Source organism: Sorex fumeus, unplaced genomic scaffold (assembly GCF_029834395.1).
Source record: "Sorex fumeus unplaced genomic scaffold, SorFum_2.1 ptg000128l, whole genome shotgun sequence".
Taxonomy (NCBI): Eukaryota; Metazoa; Chordata; class Mammalia; order Eulipotyphla; family Soricidae; genus Sorex; species Sorex fumeus.
Genome location: NW_026606185.1, coordinates 13,228,925 through 13,256,622, shown reverse-complemented (window position 1 = coordinate 13,256,622; position 27,698 = coordinate 13,228,925). Strand labels below are relative to the sequence as shown.

The 27,698-nt window shown below is 47.5% G+C and overlaps 1 protein-coding gene across 1 annotated transcript; it reads right to left on the bottom strand.

Moving 5' to 3' along the window:
• Window positions 1-91: 91 nt before the first annotated feature.
• MPPE1 (metallophosphoesterase 1) lies at window positions 92-25,920 on the bottom strand. Its single transcript, XM_056137862.1, has 11 exons — window positions 25,845-25,920; window positions 15,029-15,120; window positions 12,452-12,843; window positions 10,693-10,801; window positions 8,355-8,458; window positions 6,909-6,983; window positions 4,877-4,985; window positions 4,727-4,792; window positions 4,524-4,646; window positions 2,795-2,935; window positions 92-1,409 (listed from the first exon to the last, which is right to left on the bottom strand). Exons 3-11 carry the CDS (start codon window positions 12,727-12,729, stop codon window positions 1,227-1,229), a joined length of 1,188 nt encoding a protein of 395 aa, XP_055993837.1. The 5' UTR covers window positions 12,730-12,843; window positions 15,029-15,120; window positions 25,845-25,920; the 3' UTR covers window positions 92-1,226.
• Window positions 25,921-27,698: the final 1,778 nt, after the last annotated feature.

Sequence of the window (27,698 nt, the reverse complement as noted above, 5' to 3'; positions counted from 1 at the left end):
TATCAATCAGCATTTTTTTAATCCTTACAAACTCTTCCAAATTTTGGTGATACTTTTCCATGAAAAGAAGGATCACACTTTATAGACAATGAATAGCAGAAACACACTTTATTTCATTGTTACCAAGTTCCCATTTCATAAAACTCATTTGAACTTAAAATATATACAGTGGAGACTGTTTTCATTTCACATTGTATCTTCAAAGTAAAACATGAAATCTAAAGATATGCACCCACACACACACAAAATTGAAGTTAACTGTACAGTCTATGCTTTCCTTCTCAACAATTTTCCTCTAACTTCCTATTTAAAAGCTACATTGCCAGGGCCCAGAGCAGTAGTACAGCAGGTAGGGTGCTTGCCTTGCTCATAGCCAACCGGGGTTCAATCCCAAGCATCCCATATAGTCCCCCAGCACCGCCAGGAGTGATTGCTGAGCATCATTGAGTTTGATCCCAAAACAAACAAGCAAACAAAAGCTACAGGGCCAGATGTCTTTCTCTCTCTCTCTCTCTCTCTCTCTCTCTCTCTCTCTCTCTCACACACACACACACACACACACACACCCCGATTTTATCAGGTCAGGCTTCTAATTATCCACATGTTTAAATATCAAAAACAATATCCTGGTTCATATTTCAAGTTTCTCTTGATCACAAGCAAGTATGAAATCCAGATTTTAAAACTTGGTCCTCTGGAGAGAAAAATAGTATCTTAAAATCTGGATTCCTCATGTAGCACTGAAGTACAAACATCTGCAAAACCAATATATTCTTTCTGGTAGTATCCATACTTTTAAGTGTACAGAATTAAAACAGAAAGGAATTTGAGAACCACGTTATGGACAAAGCAAATCCACTGTCTATGCTCACATAATCCCGATTGTGTCCCAGGGCTGCAGGCTCCATCTTGGAGAAGGAGAGATTCTCTAGTGCATGCAAATGATGACATTAATAGCTTTTAAATACTGTACAGATACAACCTTTGATTATACATATATTTGATAAAATGAGAAAACAGACTTGTTGTAGAGTACGTGTCCCATTTTTATAGCATGAGAACAGTAGAATCAACTAGGTACCCTCCTGTGAGTCACACCGGTGACTCAGGACTCCTGCGATGTACATCAAGGTAGCCTATTTTGGTGTCATCTCACCTGAGCACTGCCCGAAGTTCCATGTCCTTGGCTTTGTGATTTAGGACTCAATGCAGAGGTCTCTGGCTCCTCACTTTGTCTTATATTTCCAGAGTAGGCTCCAACCAAAATGAAACGGTGAGGGTAGACACTTCAAGTGAAGCAATACAAGGATCACAAGCAGCCCCGCTGTCCCAGCGTACGTGGCGAGCACCGTGGTCTCTGTGGGGAGGTAGCACTTGGCGAGGGCATAGTCTCTGGGCGTCAGGCTGCCCTGAAAGGGAAGTGAGTCCGTGAGTAGCAGTGTGAGCCCCCACACATCAGCATGACTTACAATCCACAGAGGAAAGGGCCCAGCCTTCCGCCGAGTCAGACGACCACTTGCCCACCACAAGCACTGGCCAGGGAAAGGAAGGTCCAAGAGTGCTGAGTGGGAAAAGATAAGGTGCTGGCCTCCCCACTGCAAACTAAAACCAGAACCACAAGTTCTTCTAAAATATGGTGGGGGCTAGAGAAATAGGACAGAAGACTGGTGCTTGCCTGGTAACCCATAGGATCCCCTGAGCCCTGCCAGGAGTGATCCTTGATCCCTGAGCACAGAGCAAGGAGTAAGCCATGAGCACCACCAGGTGTAGCATTAAAACAAGATAAACAAAAAAATACAGTGGCATGTTGACCAACGCAGAAAGAGCTGCATCTATCAGTGACGCAGTTGACATCTAGAGCCAGTATCGTCCAGAAACAAGGAATCCAAAGCGATTTATTTTTCATGCCACTTGATGCTATCTTAGTTTATTTATTTTAAATAAACTCTTACCTAGAAATACACATGCCCAGGGGACATCTCAATGTTGGGGGTAGGGGTGGGGGGCTGGGGGCAGTCATCTCTGTTATGTGGATGGCAGTGGAGAATGCTTTCATTTATTTTGAATTGAAGACAGGAGGGTTCCTCCATCTTTTTATGAAGGCAAAAGCACCTGACATAAAAGCATAATGAACGGCGGGGCCAGTTCAGCAGCACAGTGGGTAGGGCACTTGCCTTGCATGCAGCTGACCCAGGTTTAATCCCAGGCATCTCACAGGGTCCCCCAAGCACCACCAAGAGTAATCCCTGAGCACAGAGCCAGAAGTAATAGCCCTGAGCACTGCTGGGAATGGGCCCCCAAAATACATAAATAAATCAGCATAATGAACTGGAATGTGGAGCCCAGGGATGAAAATGTGAAGCTGAACCATCAGGTGGTTATTAATAGAAACAGATTTATTTCCTGGCAAATGGTATTTTTTTTCCTTCCAGGGAAGATGGGTATGTGCAGACAAAAAGGCAAAAAATAAGAGTGTAGGTGATGAATAACCAATGCTGTTTCCTTTGGAAGTTGAACATACAGAGCCTAGTATCAGAGGCACTGCCATCCTGAGAGGTAAATCCCTCTGCTGAGGCTCACCCTGACCCTCCAGGAACCATCTCCACCCTCTGGGTTTGTCTTCAGAGAGCATTTGGATAGGGGGCTCATATTGAACTTAGCGTTTGTGTGCCGTGGGAGAGTTTATTTATGATCTTTATATATTTGTAACAGATAGCAGCAATGATGTAGTTGAATACTGTGTTGACTTCAATACGTATAAAAGCTTTCTGATGGAAATAAACGTTCCAGTTACCATGACAAAACTCGGGTTGTTTCTGTTCCGCCAACTGAAGGATGGCACGCTGAGCTCTGGGAGGCCTGCCCCATGGAACACCTGGCAGCCGTGGTGTGTGTGGCCGCTCAGCACCAGCCGTGGCCGCAGCCACCACAGCAGCTGGGGGCGAGAAAGCAGAGGGGGGCGGATGCACGTGAGTCTGGAGTAGCTACTACAGTACGGGAAAGACAAAACTCGCCCTTAAGAACACTTTATCCTGACAGACTAAACTTACTCCAAGGAGTAAGTTGAACTTATTTTCAACTAAGTTTTAACATCTCAGTTTAAAAATAACACTGAAATTATTATGAAAAGTAAGTTCTGGTATTGCAGTGAGAGAGACAGTATAGTGGGTAGAACTCTGGCCTTGCACCGGCAGACCCCTGTTCACCCAGAGCACCTCATACGGTGCCCAGAGTCCAGCCAGAAGTGATCCTTGAGCAGAGTCAAGAGTAAACCCTGAGCACTGTCAGGCATGGCCCCAAAACAAAAACAAAAGTGGGGCCAGAGCAATAGTACAGCTGGTAGGGCGTTTGCCTTGCATGCGGCCGACCCAAGTTCGATCCCTGGCATCCCATAGGGTCGCCCCAGCACCGCCACGAGTAATTTCTGAGTGCACAGCCAGGAGTAACCCCTGAGCATTGCTGGGTATGACACAAAAAGAAAAAAAAAAGTACAGGTTCTTAGAGACAATATAATCTCATCCCAGATTTTTAATTGTAATATTTTAGAAGCACTTTTATTAATTTAGCTTAGAGCTACATATGCATCATGTAGGCACATTTTAAGTCCCATTCAGATTGGTGAGAAAAGTTGAGTAAGAGTAAAGAATAATTTAGGGACCACAGAGATAGTACAGGAAGTAAGGCCTTCTACACAGCTGGCCCCAGTTTGATCCCCAGCACTGCATATGGTTCCTCAAGCACTGCCACAAGTGACTCCCTGAGCACAGAGCTAAAAGTAAGAACAGAGCAACAACAGTTGTGGCCCAAAGACTCCTTCAACACCCCTTAAAAAGGAATGAAAATACAGTAATTGATTTTAAAAGTGAACTGTCCAAAGAATCCCCCCAAGACCCTTTAAAAAAAATGAAAGCCTAATAATTTAAAAAATGAACTCTGTGGGGCCAGAGAGCTAGCACTGCAAGGTAGGTGCCTATCCCATGGCAGATCCCATGGCAGATCCAGGTTCAATCCCTGTCATTTCATACAGTACCCAGAGTCCCACCAGGAATGAACCAGGAGCACAGAGCCAGGAATAACTCCTGAGCTTCAGTGGATGTGGCCCCCAAACAAAAATAACCTTACCCTCCAAAGAAAAAAGAACTGTCTGTAAAGTTCCTTTAAAAAAAAAAAAAGAATAGGGGCTGGAGAGATAGCACAGCGGGGTAGGGCGTTTGCCTTGCACGAGGCCGACCCGGGTTCGATTCCCAGCATCCCATATGGTCCCCTTAGCACCGCCTGGAGTAACTCCTGAGTGCAGAGCCAGGAGTAACCCCTTTGCATTGCCAGGTGTGACCCAAAAAGAAAAAAAAATAACTGAGATAGTTATTAATTCGATATCAGCAAATAGAAGTACATTCACTGCTATTTAAGGGCGGGGCGGGGCGGGGCGGGAGAGATAGAAACAAAGCAATGACATGAAAATATGAGGCATCACCAAACCCTGATCGATAATCACAAAAGCACATGTCTGGCCGCTAGCTCACCTTCTGGGAAGCCTCCCTGGAAAGCGCATCGTATCTCTCCTTGAAAGGCAGGTCCCTCTCCCCAGGAGGGGCTGCGTCCTCGCCAGAACAGTTCGCATCGCTTCTCCGATACAGCGGGAAATGCTGCCCAGGATTCAGAGAGGAATCAGATGTGGTGTTAGAGACTGCTGAACCGTCCCTGCAAACCCATGAACTCCGCTCACCTGCAGAAGGATTGGGGCTGAGGCTGGCAGCCGCTGCCTGTGTCTACACTGGTAGGAACCGTGTTCCTGTTGGAGAAAAATCAGTCAGCTCAGGGAGGCGGGGCTGCGAGGCTGCCCAGAGAAGCACCAGTGCGAAGGTGCAGCGCCTACCTCTCGGGAGCAGTTCAGTCTGCGGGAGATTTCAATGAGTTCAGTTTCTGCTTCAGAGCAAATTTCACATCCGTCTCCTTCCATGGCAACACTGTTGACCATCACAAAGCTAGGAGAGAGGGGAAGCAAAACAGGCTGAGAGTTGGGATAGCAAGGAGTTTTCAGGAAATGAAAGGAAACCAGTGTGCAGACACCCTACAGCAGCCCTCACTCTGGGTGAAACTTTTGTTGCAAGTCCCAAGGAGGAGAATCAAATGGCATGACTGAGAGTAGAATGATTTAAACCTTAAACAGGGGCAGGAGAGACTGGCCTTGCACACCCTGACCTGGGTTCAATCCCCAGCACCACAGTGGGTCTCCTGAGCTCTGCCAGGAGTGATCCCTGAGCACGCAGCCAGGAATAAGCCCTGAGCACAGCCAGGTAAAGCCCAAAACACAAAAATAAGTAAAACTCTGCTCTTGTGAGAAAAATGCATGTTAAAGCAACAAGAACTGAGATCAGAGGCCCAGGAAGCTCGCTCCTGGCCAAGTGTCCCAGGTTCTCTTCCTCTCTGGGACGCTGGGGATGGTAGTCACACACGCCAGTATCATCTGCTCCAGGACACAGCCTGGCCCCTGAAAGGGCTTGCCAGCTGTCACAACTGCTCCAGAGAGTGAAGGTAGGCAACACTCAGGGACACTGGGACGGGACGGAGAGAGTGATGTGTGTGTGTGGGGGGGGCGGTGAGGAGGGGAGATGGGGGGTGCTGATTAGCGCTAAGGGGCTCTGGTGATTCCAAACCAGGATGAGAGCAAAGCCAACTGTGGTCAGGGTACTCTGTCACCCCCTGACCGTAATTCTACTCCAACAGTCTTTTATTAAATATCCTTTTAATGGAAATATCCTTTAAATATCCTTCCATATTCCTTTCTTTCCTACACACTGATCAACCAGGTTTAAAGAAAATAAAGGCCGATTAAAATGGAACGAGTTAGAGAGAAGGGGCTGCAGTCAAATGCCAAGATGCAGATATGCATATTTCATTTCTCTCTGCCTATTGAGGAATAACAGGCTGTGTCACCTCCATGACAACAGTGCAAAGGAAGTTTCTAGAAACTTGGCCCTATACACTCTGGTGTGTCTGCAAGGGGGAGGGGGGCTATCTGCAGAAAACCCACTGAACCTGGTTTACAGGAGCTTCACAGAGAATGTCTCAACTGATGGCCCCTTGAACTGCTACAGCCAAAGCTGACGATGTGATACTGAAGCCCACGGGAAGGACATGGCAAACAGGACACGCTCCTCACCAGATCTCTCCCCAGTGCCAGCAAGTAGACTTGGTACATGGTTTTGTCCAGGGAGCTACAACCCTTCCCCAGAAAGCACCCTGAGATGAGCAAGGAAATGGCCACACGGAGGGGAACAGGTGCTGATGGTCACATAAGACCAAGCTAGGGGGCTTCAAGATGAGCACCAAGGCTGGGGGCGCAGAGTGGCGTGGCCATGAAGCAGTGAGACAGCACACAGCCAGAACACACACCCAGTGCTCGGGCCAAAGACTCAGTACTCAGACCAGCAGACCCAGTGCTTGAGGCACCCAGTACTCAGAGCACCAGACCCAGTTCTCGGCCGCTCAGACCACAAGGCCCATAAGGTTCAGGAGACAGTCCACTAGACCCCTTGAAATACATCTCGGGGATGCCTGAAACAAGGTGAGTACCATCTGGATCCAGCACACCACAACCATATTCTTTATAAAGCAGAATCAATAAACTGTGAATAAATGACTGCACCGGTGGCTGATGAATTCTATCACCCAGAAAGAACAAAACTTGAGTGGCTGGGCAAAGTCCACGACTGACCAACTGGCTGGGGACTCTCAGGAGAAGGAGGGTGGAGACCTCTCCCCACAGCCCACACCAAAGTCTGCTTCCTGGGCCAGACAGAGCCAGGCCAGACCCCACAGGGACCTGATAGACCCCCAGATCCCCTGATAGAATTCAGTTTCTGAGGATAAAATGGCTTCCTGAAAATCTGCAAATGAATACTCACTTAATTCCTTTCCAGGAAAACAGCCTTTCAGGCTTGAAGACTTTCTCAAAGCGGTCTATTTTGTATCTGCTCATCCTATATTCAATTATAAAAGAGGGAAAATAATTGAGAACAGGTCATTTTAGAATATTTACGGGTTAGTATGAATACAGAAAATAACTCATGGTTTGAGTGCCCAATTGGCGTTACTAGAGTCTCCTGCTGGGTGGAGCCCCGAGGGGCACCTCTCATCCCCTGAGGCTAACCATGAGGTCTCAAGGGCTGACTTAGCTCCCGGGCCTGTTTCCCCCTGGAAATACGTCTCAGGTGATGCCTAAACACGGTGAGTACCAAACCTTATACCACGTTGCCTCCTCTATGTGCATTCCCATGACAAACTTTAATTTATAAATTAGGGAGAGTTGAACAACAATAGCCAATAATAACATCGAACAGTTCAGACAAATTATGTGCACCTGGTGTCTTTCCAAGTACCTCAATCATGTTCCCTTCAGACCACAGATCACAGCATGTAACTGAAACCCAAAACCAAAACCACATACAAAGGTGTGTAGGGAGGGGTTTGGTTTTAGGCACAGGCTTGGAGGATAGGGGTGAAATAATTTGAAATATGGTGGTGGGAAGGTGTAATGGTGGTGGGATTGGTGTTGGAACACTGAATGAAATTAGTTGTTTCAAACAACTTTATAAAAATAAAATTAAATTTAAAAAAGGTGTGGGGGGAAGGGTGTGGTGGAAACTGTTTTACTAAGATCATGGTAAAAATTAAATGAATGGGGGCTGGGGTGAAAGTACAGTGGGTAGGGTGTGCACCGCCAACCTAGCTTTGGTCCCCAGCACTGCCACAGTGACTTCTCTGAGTGCAGAGCCAGAAGTAACTCCTGAAAATTGCCAGGTGTGGCCCAAAAACAAACAAAAAAATTAAGAGTTAACATATGAGAGTAAACTGCTCAATCTCGCACATCATAAGCGCTACACTGAAGTTAGGTGGGAGTGTCTAAATGTCCTGTTTTCAGATTCCCAGAGTAAACAAATGGCCATGAAATCAAGTGAGACTCCCCCAAGGGCACATACAAATCTTTGACCCAACAGAGGTTTGTTGAGGGAGTTCAGCGTGCCAGACAAAACTCCCTGCCGGTGCCCTCGTGGAACCTGACTTTCCGGAGTGGTTGTCTTTTAAGGAAAACAAATGTCCACTTCCATACTGGAAAACTCAGGGCTGACTTGAGCGTTCACCGGGGCCAACACCAGAGCTAGCAGCAGAATGCTTGCTTTGCACACGCCTGACCCAGATTCAATCCCCAGCACCCCCTCTGGTTCCCCAAGCCAAAAGTGATCCCTGAGCACAGCGCCACAACTAAGCTGAGCACTGCTGGGTGTGGCCTAAGAGCAAACAAACCATGAGCATTCATGTTGTTCTCGGGGTGAGGCTGGGGAGATACTTACTCATAGTGGAAGCCAATGTCATGATTGCCAACGACCACTTTCAGCTGCACCTGGCCTGGGTGTCTGAACATTTTCTGAAATCGCTCCACATCATCCTGCCAGGCCTGCGGGGACAAGGGTTCGTGGCTAAATCCCAGAGAGACCCTCTCTTTCCTCTTACTGCAAAACATGACTTACATCTTGATGGTGAGAAGTTATCCCTGTACAATGCCAAAAGTTCAAAAGGATCATGTTTCCAATTTATTTTTCTTTTTCTTTTCTCTTAGAAAAAGGTCAAGTTTTAGCTCAATGGTCTTCCTCCCCCCCCCCCATCATCTTAAAACATTAACTGACAATGACCAGAATATTCGATTCAAACACCTCTTGTCATTTCCAGACCTTTGCCTGAACCTCAAGTTGAGCAATGGCTGTAGGTCTGGACATGCTGTAGTCAGTTCTTTGGAGGTGCCAAGTTAATTGTTCATGTATCCCAACTGGCCAAACATGAGCACGTGCCTCAGTGAGAACATTTCCTTATGGCCATGACTGGGGTAATCAGAACTGATGGGCATGGGAGAAAGTCAAACATTTCACAGCTGGCATGGCAGGAGGCTAACTAGGGACACTGGTGGTGGGAAATGTAGGGATGAAGGGATGGGTGAAGGGACGGGTGTTGGAAAACTTTACAACTAAAAGCCAATCATGAACTTTGTAACTGTGTATTTCACGGAGATTCAATTTAAAAAGTCTTTTAATCAAGAAAAAATTCCACAACTGCTCTAACATTTGCTTAGGATATTAAAGCTTGAGAAATATGTTGGTTATTATTAAGGTAAAAGGTAAAGGCCCTCCCGTTGATCATCGATTTGCTCGAGCGGGCCCCAGTAACGTCTCCATCAGGAGACTTTGTTGTTACTGTGTCTGGCATATCGAATACGTCACGGGGAGCTTGCCAGGCTCTGCCGTGCGGGCGAGATACTCTCGGTAGCTTGCCGGGCTCTCCAAGAGGGGCGGAGGAATCGAACTCGGGTCAGCCATGTTGGCTGCGTGTAAGGCAAACGCCCTACCGCTGTGCTATTATTAAATCTTAAAAATTATCTATTGGGGAGCTGGAGCGATAGCACAGTGGGTAGGGAGTTTGCCTCGCAAGTGGCCGACCCGGGTTCGATTCCCATCATCCCGTATAGTCCCCTGAGCACAACCAGGAGTAATTCCTGAGTGCAAAGCCAGGAGTACCCTGTGCATCACCGGATATGACCCCCCTCAAAAAAAAAGCAAAAAAAAAAAAAGAATCTGTTGGATAGATATTGTAAAGTAGGCAATAAACCTCTTAATATTGATTCTGTCCAAAGGTATTTACTGTAGCCCAATCATTAGAAATATGCTGGTTAGAGAATCCTAAATATACAAAGACTTCATTTTAATAAATAGTTAAAAATTAGACTACCATACAATTAGAAATTTAATTTGCAAAAGAAACATCTAGCCAACCTCATTTTATAACGAGATGGTTTTTATGTAGACCATTTCCATTACCTAATATTTCATTATGAGATAACATAACAGAATTGCAACCTTATAAACAATGAGTTTCTATCACATCTGGACCAAGACTTCCTTTCAATTTTGAATTCCTGGGAAATACCAATAATTTTTTTAAATGCCCTTTACCTAAAGAAAATGCCTTCCAAACCCATTTGTGACCTAGCACTTCTCTTCTTCTTCTTCTTCTCTTTCTCCTTCTCCTTATTCTCCTTCCTCCTTCCTCCTCTTCCTCCTCCTCCTCCTTCTGTCTCTCTCTCTCTCTTCTCTGCCCCCCACACACAATTCCAGCAAAGCTTTCTATAAGTAGACTTTCTCTTTGGTTTGTGGGAACACATTCATCACCTCAGTACCCCCTGAAGGCAAAGGGACCTCATATCAAACTCCTTCATCTACACCTCTCACTCAGAGGCAAGTAAAAAGAGTGGCAAGTAAGTTTTGGGGCAAAAATCTAATTTTGTAATGCAATTCTTTAAGATTATGGTTAAAGAAAAGAATAAAAAGTTAAACATACATGTTAATATGGCACCCTCTCACCTAAATTTCCACTTTCCTAGAGGTTCATTCATTGTTGAAATGTTCATTTCAACAAACTGATGTCTGACTAATCTATGTACTTTTTACACAAAGATAAGATTAGCCAACCTAACTACTAATGCTGAAAAGACATTAACAGCCCTTCAGGGGGACTGTCCATCTTCAATACAGACAAACTAAGCAAAACTTTCAGCCTCACTGAAATTACATAGTGGAGGCTGTGCACTGCCTCTGTTAGGCCCTCAGAACAGAATTAGGTACTTGGATTCCCGGGTCCTACCTGAAAAGAGCTCCACTTCCCCTCATCAAAAATGTCTCCCAGAATGAAGACAACTTCCGGCTGCAACAACCACAAAGCGGTCTGGAAGGCTCGCTCCATTTGCCATTCCCTTGACATCAACAGAGAAAAGTTAAGTGAGTCTGATTCTTGAGGGGAACCCACCCTAGGCACACTGAAAGGGCCACTGAAGGCTAGGAAGAGAACTCCAAGGCTACAGCACATGCTTTGCACGTGGACCACTCAGTGAGATTCTCATCACCTCATGCTGCCCCAAAGACCAAACAAATAAACACATATTAAAAAGGTGAAGGAGCAGGAGAGACAGTACTTGGAGTTAAGGATCCACCTTGCACGAGACTGAAACTAGTTATTTTTGAACCACCATGAGATAGTTACAAAGCTTTCATGTTTGAGTTTCAGTCATACAATGATCGAACACCCATCCCTCCATCAGTGCACATTTTCCACCACCAATGTCCCCAGTATCCACCCCCCTTTCAGCCCTCCCCCTGCCTCCATGGCAGACAATTTCCCCCATACTGTCGCTCTACTTTTGGGCATTATGGTTTGCAATACAGATATTGAGAGGCTATCGCGTTTGGTCCTTTATCTACTTTCAGCACACATCTCCTATATGGAACTATCCCTCCAACCATCACTGACTTAGTGATGTCTTCTCTATCCTAGCTGCCCTCTCCCCCAGCTCATGAGGCAAGCTGCCAACCATGGACCTTTATGAGACTGACACTGTTTCAACCTCCAGCACTGCACAACATGGTCCCCCCCCACCCCCCAAGCATCTCCAGGTGCAGCCCTGGAGACTACCTCCTTTCTCCCTAGCGCCAGTGGGAGGTAATCCACCGGTACCAGGTAATCCCTGGCACCACAGAACCACCACACTGAACCAATGGGTCAGTTGGTCAAGAATCATGGGAGAGAATGCTCCTGGCTTCCTGAGTAGCTCTTGGGAGTTGACAAAGACAAAACAGATGAACTCAAATGGCTCCTTGCCCAAGGATCCACCGGGCATTCCCATCTAGTGATTAGAAATGATTCATTATAGGCATGAGAAGAGAGGCAGGCAGGCAGCCCTCCCGTTCATTCCAAAGGTGAACTCTTCACTTCTCCACCTTTCTCCTCCTGCCTCCTCTCACCTCCAGAGAAAGAAAGTAACTAGCCTCCCAGCTAGCACCAAGTTTCATCTATATCCAAGGCATTCCAGAGATGAAGCCCCAGGCAATAGCAAACACCTATTCAGAGAAGCACAGATGCTGCCATTGGAAGGAAGGGTAGTCACATACAGGGCCAGCAACAAAGAATTTCCAGCCAGTATATGAAAGCACCTTTCAGTAGAGTGTTACTCACATAGCTACGAGGTTGAAGCAACCTGAGTGTCCATCCACTGGTGAATGGAATAATAAGTCATGGTGCTCACAGACAGTGGGGGTCTCGTTTCCCTTTACAAAGGGAGGAGATTTGGGCAGGTGGCACAAGGAGGGGCCAAGCTCCTCTTTCTGTCTATAGAATTTCAGAAAGAGGGCAAGGGAGAGAGCTTGATGGGCAAAGCACATGCCTTGCATGCAAGCAGTCCAGCTTTGGTCCCAAACCTCATGGTCCATGGCCAGAATACCACCAGGAACAACCCTTGACCTGTGACCCCAGAGCAGCTTTGGAGCACTGCTGGGCATTCCCACCCAGTCCTACCAACACAACCACTCCTGCAAAAGAAAAAGGGAAGATCCCCAATTCTCACTCTTACCTTCGTAATTTGTCGAACCAGTGGCCTTTAATTTGTCCAAGCAAGTGGGTATCAGCCAGGAACATAGCTTTCAGCACTGGCTCTGGTCTCTCGTGCTGCCCATCATTGACTGGAGTTTTCAACTTTGGCCAATCACACCGAAAAATCACTATGTAATAGATTAAAAATTCACAAAATAGAACCACCGTGAAGACAAGAGCTAGAAGTTTCAAAAGCAAAAAAATTCTCCTTTTTAACAACTGAAAACTCTGCTTTCTGAAGTTTAGACTGATCGCCATTTCCCTGCACCAGGAGTCTCCAGCAGCCAAGACTCAAGTCCATCTAGAAACCATCATGAAAAAAACTGTAGAATTCTGTGAGAGTCGGATGGTGCCCAAGCCTTAGCCATGTGCCTAAAGGAAAAAGAGAAGAAAAATGATCGGAATATGTTTGGTAATACTATCACTACCTCCCTCTGTTAAGAGCTAGGGTCTCTCAAATTCCTTTAATCTGCACTCAATAATTGCCTTGTACTCTAACAAAGGTAATATGTCACGTACTACTAAGGCAACTTATTTTCTAGGACGTCTCTATACATCCATATGCCAGAATAACACCATTAGAATGATTTTTTTTTACATTTCTTTTTCTTTTTATTAGTGAAACACCATGAGGTACAGTTGTAGAGTTACAATTTTTTGTGCCTGGGTTTCAATTATACAATGATCAAATACCCATCCCTCCACCAGTGCCCATTTTCCACCACCATGGATAATATCCCTCCCACCCCCATCCCCCACATCGGCCCCTGCCTCTGTGGCAGGGCATTCCCTTTTGTTCTCTCTCTCCTTTTGGGTGTTGTGGTCTGCAAGAGAGGCATTGAGTGGCAAACATGTTCGGTCCATAGTCTACTTTCAACATGTATCTCCCCTCCTGGGAGGATCCTCCAAGAATGATATTCTTATTTATCCAAAGATGCATAAGTTTGGTTACTACTTTGGAAAAATCATCAAAAGTGAATATGTCATACAGATTTTCTTTTAACTGAATCCCCATGAGAGACACAGTTACAAAGTTTTCCATGATTGTGTTTCAGTTATACAGTATCCCAACACCTGTCTCTTCACTAGTGTACATTTTCTACCACCACATCCCCAGTTACACACATCTTTAAGGTAGGATACAAAATAAGGAAAATCATCGAATATTATGTTGGAATCCCCAAAAGATTCACTACTCCTCCAGAACATTCAAAGTCAGCAGGCCATACAACTCTTGAAGTATGTTACCTTGGGTGTAAGTTCAGCACTTTTTAATCCAAAAAGAAATGAAGATTCATGGACAATGTGTGCAGAAACCCTGGCAATATGGAAGCCTGACAGACAGTACATTGTATAGGGAGGCACTTGCCTTGCATGCAGCAAATCCAGGTTCAATCTCCAGCATCCCATATGGACTCCAGAGCACTGTCAGGAGTAACTCCTGAGCATTGCCAGGTGTGCCTTCCGCTCCCTTCCTCCTCCCTCCCCAAAAAAAGTCCTGAACACTCTGATGTCTGTTAAGGTCTAAACTAATCTCTGTGAAATTCAGTCTTCAAAACTTCACATTTGCGGGGCTGGAGTGACAGCACAGTGGGTAGGGCGTTTGCCTTGCACGTGGCCAACCCAAGTTTGATTCCCAGCATCCCATATGGTCCCCCGAGCACCGCCAGGAGTAATTCCTGAGTGCAGAACCAGGAGTAACCCCTGAGCATCGCCAGGTGTGACCCAAAAGCAAAAAATAAATAAATAAATAAATAAATAAATAAATAAAAGTTCAAAACTTCACATTTGCACACAGGAATTAAGACTAAGATTCAGCACCTGTAAAAATCCCTAGCTTATTTCACAGTGGTGTTCTATAATAAGCAACCACTAAGATGTGGAATTTTTTTTAAACTTACTTAAAAAAAATAAGCCAGAGCAAATATCTATCTTGAGCTTTATCAAAGCTTTAAAGCATACTCAGAATCAGAAATAGCTTCAGGAATGGAAAAATGAGGAAACCTCTGTGGAGTTATTCCAACTGATGGCTGGCAATTGTCACATTGTCCTCTTAAACAATCATTTCCATCTGTGGTTTCTCAGAAAATGAAATTGTAACAGAGAGTAAAATGGCTCTGGGGACTATGCCTCCTCTCTCTCTATCCTTCCTCTGCATGTAAATTTCATTTATAGTAAATACTTGATTTAAAAGGGACCAGGAAAGAAATACTACGTTTCATTAGGTACTTTCAGCCAGAGAAGCCAAATGCAATTTTGCAAATGATCTAGGATCAACTGCTTTTCCTGGAATTCTACTCTGAAAATTCACACCAGACCCTTCCTTTCTCCTCTCTGTCCTGAAGCCTTTTATTGATGTCTTTTGAAACCACACCCAGCAACCTTCAGGGCTTACTGAAGGGATTGCTGCTGGAAGGGCTCCTGGACCCTATGCAGTGCCAGGGACTGAACCAGGGTTGGCTGTGTGCAAAGTAAGCGCCTGACCCACTGTACATCTCTCCAGCCCCTCATTCCCCTTTTAACTTAAACTGAAGACTTGTTAGGACAAGCTGCTTACCTTAGGACATGCTGGTTCTCCCATTCTCTCTCTGACTCTGTCTCACTTTCTCTCTTAAATTTGTTAAACTTGAAATCCACTAGATGGACTACCTGGAAAATTGTAAATGTTAAAAATTAACACCAATACTTTTGAAACATCCCCAAAACTGATTGGGAGGAGACCCAGAGGAAATAGCAAGTTATTTTTCAAGCACGTGGTTGAGAGCTGAAATCTCCAGTGTCCCACATGCATTGAACGCAATCCTGGCAGCTGTTGGAGCCTGGATTCACTTCTTTTCCTAACTTATTCCACTCTTTCTCTGCAGTGTCCCATACCACACATTATTTTCAACCACATCTGAGCCAGGTAAGCATGACAAACAAACAAAACAAACACTGTCTTCCCATTGTTCATCGATTTGCTTGAGCGGGCCCAGTAATGTCTCCATTTTGAAACTTGTTGTTACTGTGTTTGGCATATCAAATATGTCAAGGGTAGTTTGCCAGGCTTTGCCACAAGGGCGAGATAATCTCGGTAGCCTGCCGGGCTCTCTGAGAGGGGCGGAGAAATCAAACCCGGCTCACTCTGGCTGCGCACAAGGCAAATGCATGACCACTATGCTATCGCTCCAACCCGTAAACAAGATAAAAGGGGTTAATTCTCCTGAGTACTTCAACTAAAAAGGGAGCACCAAATAAAGGGTGTTGGGAAGATTCACCCAGGATGGGAGAAGCATGCTGAAAGTAGACTATAGACTGAACATGAATGCCACCCAATTCCTCTTTTGCAAACCACAGCACCCAAAAGGAGAGAGAACAAAAGGGAGTGCCATGCCACAGAGGCAGGGTGGGATGGGGGGATAGGGGGTGGGAGGGATACTGGATTAGTGGTGGTGGAGAACGGGCATTGGTGGAGGGAATGGGTACTGGATCATTGTATAACTGAAACCCAAGCACAAAAATTTGTTAAGTCTACAACTGTACCTCATGGTGTTTCACTAATAAAAATTTAAACATATATATATATATATATATATAAATTTAAAAATCCAGTTTAAAAAAAAAAGGTGTGACCAGTGAGAATGACATATATTGAAAAGACTGGCACGCTGAAGAGATAGGACCATGGGTAGGTCACTTGCCTTGTACACAGCTAAACTGAGTTTCATCCTTATCACCACATACGGTTTCCTGAGCACAGTGAAGCTTGAGAACCACCAGAAAGAAATTTTAAGGAACATCAAGTATATCCCCAAAACCACTGTCCTCCCATTGTTCATCGATTTGCTTGAGCAGGCACCAGTAATGTCCCCATTGTGAGACTTGTTACTGTTTTGGGCATATAGAATACACCATGGGGAGCTTGCCAGGCTCTGCCGTGCGGGCAGGATACTCTCAGTAGCTTGCCGGGCTCTCCAAGAGGGACGGAGGAATCAAACCTGAATTGGCTGCGTACAAGGCAAATGCCCTACCCGCTGTGCTATCGCCCCGACCCAAAAGAAAAAAATTTTTTTAAAGATTAGAAACAACCAGGATCAGTTGGGTTGTTATTCAAAAGGAAACTTCATTCACGGCAGTTCACCAGAAATAGAACTAGCATATGACCCAGTGAGCCTCTTCTGACATCTACTCCCAAAGCACAAAAATGATCATTTGAAAAGATATGTTATTGAAAAGATTATGTACATAATGCAATAGCCAGGATATGGAAACCACCCAGTGGCAGATGAATGCACAACAATCCAGGGGCAGATGAATGCATGAAGAAGTTGTGGTACATCTACACAACGGAAGACTCTGAAGCTGCAAGACGAGATCATGCACTTCACTGCAACAAGGATAGAGCTGGAGGCTGTCAGGTGGCATAAATCAGAAGTCAAATACCAGATAATCTCATAAAGAAGACATGGGAGGGGCTGGAGCAATAGCACAGCAGGTAGGGTGTTTGCCTTGCATGCGGCTGACCCAGGTTCGATTCCCAGCATCCCATATGGTCCCCTGAGCACCACCAGGGACAATTCCTGAGTGCAGAGCCAGGAGTGATCCCTGTGCAACGTCAGGTGTGACCCCCCCCCCCCCAAAAAAAAAGCACACACACACACAAAGAAGACATGGGAACAGACACACCAAACTGGAATAAACTGTTGACCCTAGATCTCAAAATAGACTACCAAATGGGGCGGGAAGAGTCGAGGAGGGATAGCACGGGAAAGGGAGGAAGTAAAATGAGGTGAACTAGAAACGATATTCGGTTATTGGCAGAGGAATTTTGGTAATGGTGACATGTGGTAACTGTGTACAGTAAGATGATAATAAGGGTCGAAGCAATAGTGATAAACGGGGGTGGGGGGAGAGAGGGAGAGAGGGAGAGAGAGAGAGAGAGAGAGAGAGAGAGAGAGAGAGAGAGAGAGAGAGAGAGAGAGAAAGAATACATAAGTAAATAATTTAAAAGGACCAGAAATGTCTGCATGGAACATGTAATACACTTCCTTTCCCACTCTGGAGAAGCCCCTGTTCTCTCTGAGGACACATTTATCTAGCTCTTTTCTTGCCTCCTTTTATTTCCCAAATAAAACTTGTTTTACTTTAAAAATATATAAATAAAATAAAAGGAAAGCAAAAACCCTTGAGGAGCTGAAGAGATCATACAGCAGGTAGGGTGTCTGCCTTGCACGCCACCAAGCCAGGTCCCGTCTTTGGCAATCCAAACCCGCCAGGAGTGATTCCTGCCTGTGTGCAGAGCTAGGAGTAAGCCCTGAGCACTACTGGGCATAGCCCCAAAACAAACAAATTAAACAAAACCTATGAAACTTAAATTTGTTCAAATAAAATTGTTCTTCATTCTCCCTGAGAGCACACAAGTCTTCCTTATAATATTTCTCCCTAAGTAAACTACCAGCTGGAAGTGAATTAACCATGGAATTCTTTCCAAAAACAGAAACAAAGCCAGGGGGCCCCATGTTAGGCCTCCCCAGGTCCTGCTTTTCTGAAGCCAAAACCAGAATGACGGCTGAATCATCCCTACACCCACGTCTTCCCTGGTGAGAAGCTGGTGTCAGCTGTGATGACTAAGCTCCCAGGTTGCCACAGGAGAGATCAAAGGTCTGGGGAAAGGAAGGACTTCATTCAGAAGCAGCATTCAAGGCAGCCCCCTGCAGGAACGGGCCGACCCCCCCCCCCCCCAAAACAAGCATGAGCCTGGACACACCGGTCTCCAGCCCTCACTCACAGCATGACTGTTCCCCGGGGCTCAATCGCAGTGAACGATAACCTAGCAGATGCAGACAAGAACCACTGGTGGGAGAACCATAGTCCAGCAGGTAGAGATATAGCCCGGCCAGTCCTGACACTGCTAGGCGTGGCCCCAATTTTTTTCTTTTTAAGAGCCATCAGGCAGGCACACGGGAGGAGGAGGAGGAAGAAGAAGAAGGAGGAGGAGAAGGAGGAAAGAGGAGGAGGAGGAGGAGGAGAAGAAGGAGGAGGAGGAGGAGGAGGAGGAGGAGGAGGAGGAGGAGGAGGAGGAGGAGGAGGAGGAGGAGGAGGAGGAGGAGGAGGAGGAGGAGGAAAGTTTCATAGATTTCAGGGACTTTGTTTCTTCTTTCTGGGCTATGCCCAGTGGTACTCAGGGCTTCTTTCTGACTCTGCACATAGGGATCACTCCTGGCAGGTCTGGCGCACCATATGGGGTTTCTGGGACCCCATGTCTCTGCCCTCAAACTGTGATGTTCTCTTTTCCACAAAGGAATTAAAAATAACCTACAGAGAGCCATTTGGCTAGATGTGGAATGAAGGACGAAGGGAAGAAGAAAGGAAGAGAGAGGGAGGGGAAAGTACAAAAGTAAGAGGGGAAGCAAGAAAGAAAGTTAGCTGCTGTCACCACAGATTTTCTTGAGAAGACCCTGGTGTAGGCAGACAGGTGAGGGACCCTGGCGATACACTGCTACACAGTGTCAATGCACAGACAAATGATAAGATTTAAGAGCTTTCCTGGCTCTGAAGTAGCCAGAGGCATGAAGACCACATTCCCCTGACACAATAAGGTATGTGTCAAACCTTCTCTCCTCACACCTTTGGAGAGGAGGAACTGAGGCTGCACCCAGATACAGAAACTTAAGGACCCATCCACAGAGGGGGGAACCCCTCAGAAAAGGAGAAAGTACATAAGAATCCATGAGATCAACAAAGGATGAGATTATGCACCATCTATGTGCAAGGCTGCCCTGTGACAATGCCCAGATTAACTCTCATTGTGCAAAACTCCAGAAAGTCCTATTTGTCGGAATTGTATAAATGCTCCTTCAGGAAGTCACTCAGGGCTGGATCTGAAGCTCCTGTTCTCCCTGGAACTCACATCTCATTCCCTGTCGCTCTGTATCTGTGCTCTGGAGAAGCCCCCAAGAGCTGATGGTGAGGTGGTCAGGGCAGAGTTACAACACTTTTCTCTTGAGTCAACCTCCCTTGGCCCTGTCTTGACCAAGCCACCAGCAAACCTTCAACATTATATGAATAACATTTTTAAAAGCCCGTTTGGCCTCGTGACATAAACAGTGATTTTTCAGCACTGAGAGGGAAGAGGTAATCCATTCTTACCCCAGAAACAGCACAGCAATCACATGAGGTGACAGTCCTACAGTGGGGGAAGGGAGGGGGCTGGAACGATAACACAGCGGCTAGGGCATTTGCCTTGCATGTGGACAACCCAGGTTCGATTCCCAGAATCTCATATGGTCCCCCAAGCACTCCAGGAGTAATTTCTAAGTTCAAAAGCAGGAGTAACCCCTGTGCATTCGCCAGGTGTGACCCAAACAGAAAAAACAAACAAACAATGGGGGAAGGGACCTCACTTCCTGTGCCAAGTTCCAAGCCAATCTCAGGGCCAAGACTGTTACCTCCTTTTCTGACATGACAGAAGGAAATCTGCAGCCCACCAGCAGTAGCAATGAAAATCAACTCCACCCCTCCCCCATCCCACTCCTGCAGTGTAGACACTCACTCCACCCCTCACCCACTTGCCCCCACCCCTCGAGTGTAGACACACCCACCCTTACAGAGTAGACACCACCTCCAGCTCTTACCTCTTCCCCACCCACCCCCACCCCTTGCAGAGTGTAGACATCCCACCCTATGCTGCTGAGTATAGATCTCCCCACTGCAGAGTGTAGGCACCCCTCATCCCAACTCCCCCTGGCCCCCTCTCCCCCCCCCACACACACACAGCAAAAGGCCCTCTGATCTTAGCAGGAATACAAAGGAAACTTAGTGCTGTGGGTTAAGCCCCCCTTTGTCCCTGCCAGTACCTCATCCTGTTATGACACCCACCAGGGCACAGCTCAGCTGAATGGGAGAGAGCCCAAGCCAGCATTCCACATGCCCTTTGCAAACCACGTAATGGGATCACAGCATCTCCCCTCTTCATCACCAGTATCAGGTTGTTGAGGGGAATAATATTCAGGGAAAGCCAGAGAAAACCGTGAGGTGCTTCTTCTGAGCAGATAGGTCAGGATATAGAGTGATAACCTTACATGCCAGGGGAGTTCTACAGGCTGGATATCGCAGTGCCTAACTCAAACAGCCGCAGAGAGACCCCGGGGAGTAGATGGCATCAGCATAGGTGTCAGCGAGACTCTCGAGACCGGACGTCCTGGACACAGCTGCATTCTGCACTCACATGTGGGGGGCACTTTCTAATGCTATCTGAAGTCACCTTGCCAAAGGGGCACCTTAAATTTGATCTCAACTGTAATAAGTCCAGCGATGATTAGGCACACCAGCTATAGCACTGTAGCAGCACTTTCCTCCCGTTTTTCATCGATCTGCTCGAGAGGGCACCAGTAATGTCTCCATTGTGAGACTTCTTGTTACTGTTTTTGGCCTATGGAATACGCCACAGGGAGCTTGCCAGGCCCTGCGCTGTGGGCGGGATACTCTCGGTAGCTTGCCAGGCTCTCCGAGAGGGGCAGAGGAATCGAACCTGGGTGGGCCGCGTGCAAGGCAAATGCCCGACTCACTGTGCTATCGCTCCAGCCCAGCAGCTACATATATAAATATGAAACTTTCCTCGAAACCTGCGTTCTCAGGCTGGAGGCACTCAAGTATATCTCAGGAACTCAGGGGACATCAGGGCTACACCCAACAGCACAGGGGGAGCAGCTGTAGGCGCTGGGGATCGAACCTGGGGCCTCATGCTTGCACGGGCGTGCTCCAGCGTCTGAGCCCTCTCCCTGCGCCTGCATGCACACACTAGCATCTCAGCTAGTTCCCAGGCCCTTAGTCTCTGCCACAGCTGAACTCTACACTTAAAAATGGGTCAGATGGGCTGGAGCGATTGCACAGCGGGTAGGACGTTTACCTTGCATGCGGCCCAACCCAGGTTCAATTCCCAGCATCTCATATGGTCCCCTAAGCACTGCCAGGAGTAATTCCTGAGTGAAGAGCCAGGAGTAACCCCTGTGCATCGCCAGGTGTGACCCAAAAAGAAAAAAAGAAAGGGTCAGATGGACTGGGATTGGGTTGAGTGGTAGAGCACCTGGCTTACATGTGTGAGGCACTGGGCTCAATCCCTAGAGCCACACACACACAAATGAGCAACACGTTGGAGAGAGACAGAGACACAGGCCCTGGGAGAAAATACTTGGAACAGATACATCTAACAGAAGACTGCTGCCGAGAAGAGAGAGAACTCTTAAAACTGAGGAAGAGAATAAATAACTGATTTTTAAAGTGATCCAAAGGTAAGAAAGTCTCATATGTTCACACACACTGAGGTAACAATGTGAGGTGATAAAAGTGTTCAATTAATTTGACTTCTGGATTCATTTTGGTGCAGGCTGTCAGACAGGGAAGGGCCTCAAGGCAATATTTCTGGGGAGTAACAAAGCCACTTGTCCTCAGGCTGACCCTCCTCGTGGATACAGAAAGCCAGGCCTGACAGGAACTTCCCCAGCAGCAGACCCTGAGGAAACTGGACCCTCCCTACAGAAAGGGCTGGAAGGAAAATCCTTGAGTTGTTTGGTTTTTTTGTTTTTTGTTTTATGAATCACAGTGAGATACAGGTACAGTTACAGATTTACAATCTTTGAGAACCCTCAATTCCCTCCTTTAATGTGATTAACCCTGGAGGCTCGGCTAACCCAGACCAAGAAGGCTAGACCCACTCTGAGGGAAGATCCAGCAGGAACAAAGGTCAAGAAAAGGAGTTTCAGATAAGACCACACCCAGCTCTACCCTTGGCAACAGCCCTAGCAATGAACTCCTACCTAGCTAGAAAGCCCCACCTAGGCTGGAGTGAAAAAACCCATGCTACCCGAGCCCATGTGCTGCTTGTGCCCACGTGGCCAAGCCCATGTGCCACCAACAACAGCATCTCGCCTCTTGAAATGTGTAATTTCATGCTTTCATATCTCTATATCTCATGCAGAAATGTGTGTAGGGGCTCTCTCTGCTTTTCAAGGTCTCTCTCTCTCTCTCTCTCTGCCCCCCCCCCAAAAACCAACAACCCCCTTCTCTCCCTTCCTCTTCCTAAAACCCTCCAAATAAAATCTGTTTTGCTTCACTGAAAAATTTCTTTCGGCAAGGGGAGACAGGAACCCAGCAACACTGGGTAAAGCCTAGGCTGAGAAGACCAAGTGGCCTTCAGGTGTGGTTTGATGGCAACTGGTGGGGCTGGTGGGGCTCTGTCCTGTGCCATGCAGGGGCTCATCACAGACTTTATGAGTTCCAGCCTTCCCAGCTGGTCCTGGGGTGGCAGAGGTGGACTGGGAGAAAGTGACCATCTCTCCTCTGCGCCTCACATAAGGCACCAGCGGGGGTCACGTACTTCAACTTCATGTCTAAGATATGTACCTTGGAGACAGCACTACACACCTGTTGGCATGGTCATGATCCATAACACTGACAACACAAATATTGCAAGGACATGGACCAACAGGATCTCACATTCATTGATGGTGGGACTGCTAAGTGAGGCAGTCACTTGGGTTCTACGCAGACTTCCATCCCATGATCCAGCAAACACGCCCTTTGGTATCTGCCCAAAGAAGTTTTAAGTCACACACACACACTGCAAACAAATGCTTGTAGCAACTTTATCATTTTGTTTTGCTCTGCCTGTGCTGCTATCACTCCAGCCTGGCAAGCTACCGAGAGTATCTCACCCGCACGGCAGAGCCTGGCAAGCTACCCGTGACGTACTGGATATGCCAAACACAGTAACAACAAATCTCATGATGGAGACTTACTGGGCCCGCTCAAGCAAATCGATAAACAACGGGAGGATGGTGACCATGACCGTGCCTGTGCTGGGGCCACACTCAGAAATGCTCAGGCTTACTGCCTGCTGTGTTCAGAGGACCCTGTCAACCAAACCTCCATGCAAAATCCAAAGCAAAGCAACATTCTATTACAGTTGGGTTGAAGACAGAAACTTTTCAGAAACATTTTACATTGTGTTCATATTGTGTTTGTTTTACTAACACTGGAGAACCTTGTAATTTGCAAGGAAATTATACTAAGTAAAGGGGGCAATCAGAGAACAACAAAGACTACTGAGAGTGAGCTTAGCTGAGGCACTCATGATGCAGGCAGGTAGGTTAGGGAAGCCCTTCCACTCCCCCCCTTCCCCCCACCACACAGGATGGCAATGAAATTCCTAGCTAGGAAAGTTCTACCGCTGACCCACCTTGTGCATACAGCAGCGGACCCTGAGGAGACTGGCCCTCTCCCCACAAGGGAAATCCCTCGAACACCCTCGACCTCTCCCTTAATCATGACTAACTAGAGTGATTGAGCCCAGAGAAGATCCAGCAGGACCAAGGGAAGGAGTTTCAAAGGCCACACCCAATTCTACCCACTTGTAATACTCTTATCTAGGTAGAAGCCCCACGTGAGGCAGGTTGAAAACCCTATAAAAGCCACCTTGACCAAATACGCTGTTAGAGCCCATGTGCTGCTTGTGCCCACGTGGCAGAGAACATGTGGCGACGAAGCACATGTCGCCCGCATCTCTCCTCTTGAGATGTATACTTTTATGCTTCCATATCTAATGGTGAGGTGTTACATATGAAATGTATAGGGCTCTCTTCACCCTTGGAGAAGCCTATGTTTTCTCTTGAGCGCGTTTCTCTCTCTCTTTCTCTCTCTCTCATATGAAATGTGCAGGGCTTTCTCCGCCCTTGGATAAGCCCATGTTCTCTCTTAAGCCTCTCTCTCTCTCTCTCTCTCTCTCTCTCTCTCTCTCTCTCTCTCTCTCTCTCTCTCCTCCCCTCCCTCCCTCCCTCCCTCCTTCAAATAAAATCTGTTTTATTTCACTGCTTGTCTACTCCTAAAATTCTTTTCTACGAGGTGAGACAAGAACCCGGAAAACCCTGGGTCAGGATGGGACTGGTTTCTCCTTTCCTGCAAAGAGCAAATCCTCGCTCCAGCCTGAGTCCATGGCTCCCTAGAAATCGGGTGGCGGGGATCAACTCCATGCCTGGCAGAACAAGTGGACTTCAGGTGCAGCTGGGGGGTGGGGGGTGGGGGTGGGCTCAGGCCCATGCTGAGCAGGGCTCATCGCAGACTTTCCCAGTTCTAGTCTTCCCAGTGGGGGGGGGGGGGCAGAGGTGGAGTGGAAGAAGGTGACCATCTTTCTCTCCTCTCCAACTCACGTGAGCCACCCATGGGGTCCACCGACATCATTCAGAACCTTCGAGAAGTTCCCAGAGATGGAGAATAAAATAATGGTTACCAGAACTGAGTCAGGGGGAGAAAAGAAATTGTTACTTAATGAATAGGAAATCGAGGTTTGAGAAGATAAAACAGTTTCAGGAATGGGAAGCTGTGAGCACACCAGAGAAATGAATACACTCTATATACAGTGAACCAGACCTAACAGTGGCTAAGATGGTCAGTTTTATATGATGCATGTTTTGCCACAATTTTTTTTAAAAAAGGAAAAAACAACAGAAAAAAATAACAGACATACACACAGAGAACGTACAAGCTAACAATGTTCTATAACAAGAGTTTCCTGTTAGATGAAAATCTTTTTTTTTTTTTTTTTTTTTTTTTTTTGCTTTTTGGGTTACACTCAGGGATGCTCAGGGGTTACTCCTAGCTCTGCACTCAGGAATTATTCCCGGAGGTGCTCAGGGGATGAGATGAGATGCTGGGGATCGAATCCAGGTCGGCCCTGTTCAAGGAAGATAGATACCCTACCTGCTGTACTATAGCTACTATAACTCTCTCCCAAATGTAGATGGAAAAGGCTTCCTGTAATTTTTTCTCTTGTGACCGCAATGTTTACTCCGAGTTTAACATGAAAATAATTATTTATATATATTAAACATTTCATCTTAAATGGTGTCTTTTTTAAAAGATAGGATTTTTTGGTTTGCTTTTTTTTTTTGCCAATCTACATCAGCAAACTAAGATGTAAAAGACCCTTAACATACATCATGGTCCTTAAGTAACTGTGACTTTCCAACAAATAATTAACTCATTTCCGGGATACTGTCGATTACTCAAAATAGTCAAATGAATTTCTGTTGGTTACTCGCAATACTGTTGGTGACTCATAATTCTAAAAGGAGGTTCCGGTTTGCAGGAAGAAAACAGTTCACCTACGAGTAGGAGTCTTGTAAGAAGGCCAGAACACAAGGGAGATGCTGCGGGCGCCCGGCTCTCGCACGAGCCACCTCACCCGGGCCTGATCCAACAAGCCCGAAACCGGACCCCGGCCCGAGACCCAGGCGGGCCCAGCCCGCGGCTCTGTCCCAGCAGGACCAGGCCCCGAGTCCCGAGCACAGGGCCCGGGGACAGGCCGGGAGCACGCGCGGGGCATCAGCCCCCAGACTCACTCGGTCCTGCAGCCGTCAGACTCTCCGCGTCCCAGACCAGCGAGACCCTGTGACCCCGCGACTCCGCGGGTGATCGCTCCAGGTTCGGGGGTGCCCGGAGGGAGGGGGAGCGGTAGGAGGGGCCTGTGCCGGGAGGGCCGGGAGTGGGGAGGGGCCTGTGCCGGGAGGGAGGAGCGGCGGGAGGGGCCTGTGCCGGGAGGGGGAGCGGTGGGAGGGGCCTGTGACGGGAGGCCCGGGAGTGGGGAGGGGCCTGTCCCGGGAGGGAGGAGCGGCGGGAGGGGCCTGTGCCGGGAGGGAGGAGCGATGGGAGGGGCCTGAGGGGGAGGGGCCTGTCCCGGGAGGGCCGGGAGGGGGGAGGGGGTCCGCGCCGGGAGGAGGAGCGGCGGGAGGGTCCTATGCCGGAGGGGGAGGGCGGGAGAGGCGGGGCCGGGAGCTGCGAAGCCGGGCCGGGGCCGGGAGGCGGGGCCGGCCCGGGACGGCGGGAGGGGCGGGACGGTCTGTGCCAGCCCCGGGACAGAGGACCCCGAGCGCCACGGGCCGGCCGCGGATCCGGCGCGTCTGTGCGTTTGTGTCTGCGGGCCGCAGGGCGCGTGCCAGCCCAGTTGACCTCTGACGGGTCCCGTCCCCTCCGGGGTAGGCTCGTTGGCTCCGCCTTGAGGGGCACTGCCGGGTCCCTCCCGGCCGCCCCGCCCGCTGTGGGCATTGAGCTGGGCTAGGCAAGACCCAAACGACCCATTCTGGTTTCTTTGTTTCAAATCTCTGCATTGCTGAATTTCGTGGAACCTGCGAAATCTGGAAACCCTCCAGCAAAACGCCTGTTTGGGTTACGCACTGCAGACTTTTAAGTAATCACCGGCCTCTGAAGGCAAAGAGGAAGCGACTTCTCAACCTGCAGGGTCGGGCCTGACGGAGGAAGCCAACTAGGGTTAGAATCCTGATCAACCGCTTGCTGAAGCTCCTCTGCCTTCCCGTTCATATACAGATGCAACTGCGGGCTATCCTCAGGCAGTTTTAAGAATTACATAAAAGGAATCCTTTCAGGGATGGAGGCGGGGCATAGAGAGAATTTAGCGAACAAGAGAGGTTAGGTGCTTGCTTGCATGCGGTGAACCAGGGTTTGATGCCCCCCCCCCCCACATAAGGTCCCCTGAGCCCTGCCAGGAGTGAGCCCTGAGCCCAGAGCCAGATGTGACTCTAAAACTAAAATAAATGATTAGTTTAAATAAAGTGGTTCTTTCAGAAGCCTCATCCACTGCTAATGACAAATGTCCACTGGCTCAACCTTTTTGGAAAACGATATGGACACACCTCAGAAAACTAAGAATTGATCTTTAATATGACCCACTTACCCAGGGCCCAGTAACGCTATTCAGATAAGATACCTGCAGCTGGTCAAAGCTATAGTACAGCAGGTTGGATGCTCGCCTTGTACTGGCCAACCCAGGGTTCTGAGCCCACCAGGAATAATCCCTGAGCGCAGAACCAGAAATAAGCCCTTTGCACAGCTGGATGTGGTCCAACCCTCCCTCAAAAATAAATAAATAAATAAATAAATAAATTAGAAAACACATCTCACTCCTTTGTTCATTGCAGCACCATTCACAGTAACCAAAACCTGGAAACAACCCTGTTGGATGCTAACCCTAAGTGTTCTAGGCTTCATCAGTGGATCACCCCTTTTCCTCCTTCCAGAGAAATTTACAGTGCTCTTGTGAGCACCCCTAATCCCCTGAATGTATCTTTAATCTTTCCTTTGTGTTTTACCTCTCATTGTTAATATTCCTCAAGTCAGTCTTGGTTACTTACAAGCCCAAACTTCTAGAGATTCTGGACTTCGTATTTAGAGTAAATTAC

Coding starts and splice junctions, on each gene's coding strand:
- MPPE1 (XM_056137862.1), bottom strand. CDS start 12,729: ATGGCGATCAGTCTAAACTTCAGAAAGCAGAGTTTTCAGTTGTTAAAA. Junction 6,984..8,354: donor GACATTGGCTTCCACTATGA/GTAAGTATCTCC, acceptor AATTGAATATAG/GATGAGCAGATACAAAATAG. Junction 4,986..6,908: donor TTTTCCTGGAAAGGAATTAA/GTGAGTATTCAT, acceptor CCTCTCTCCTAG/CTTTGTGATGGTCAACAGTG.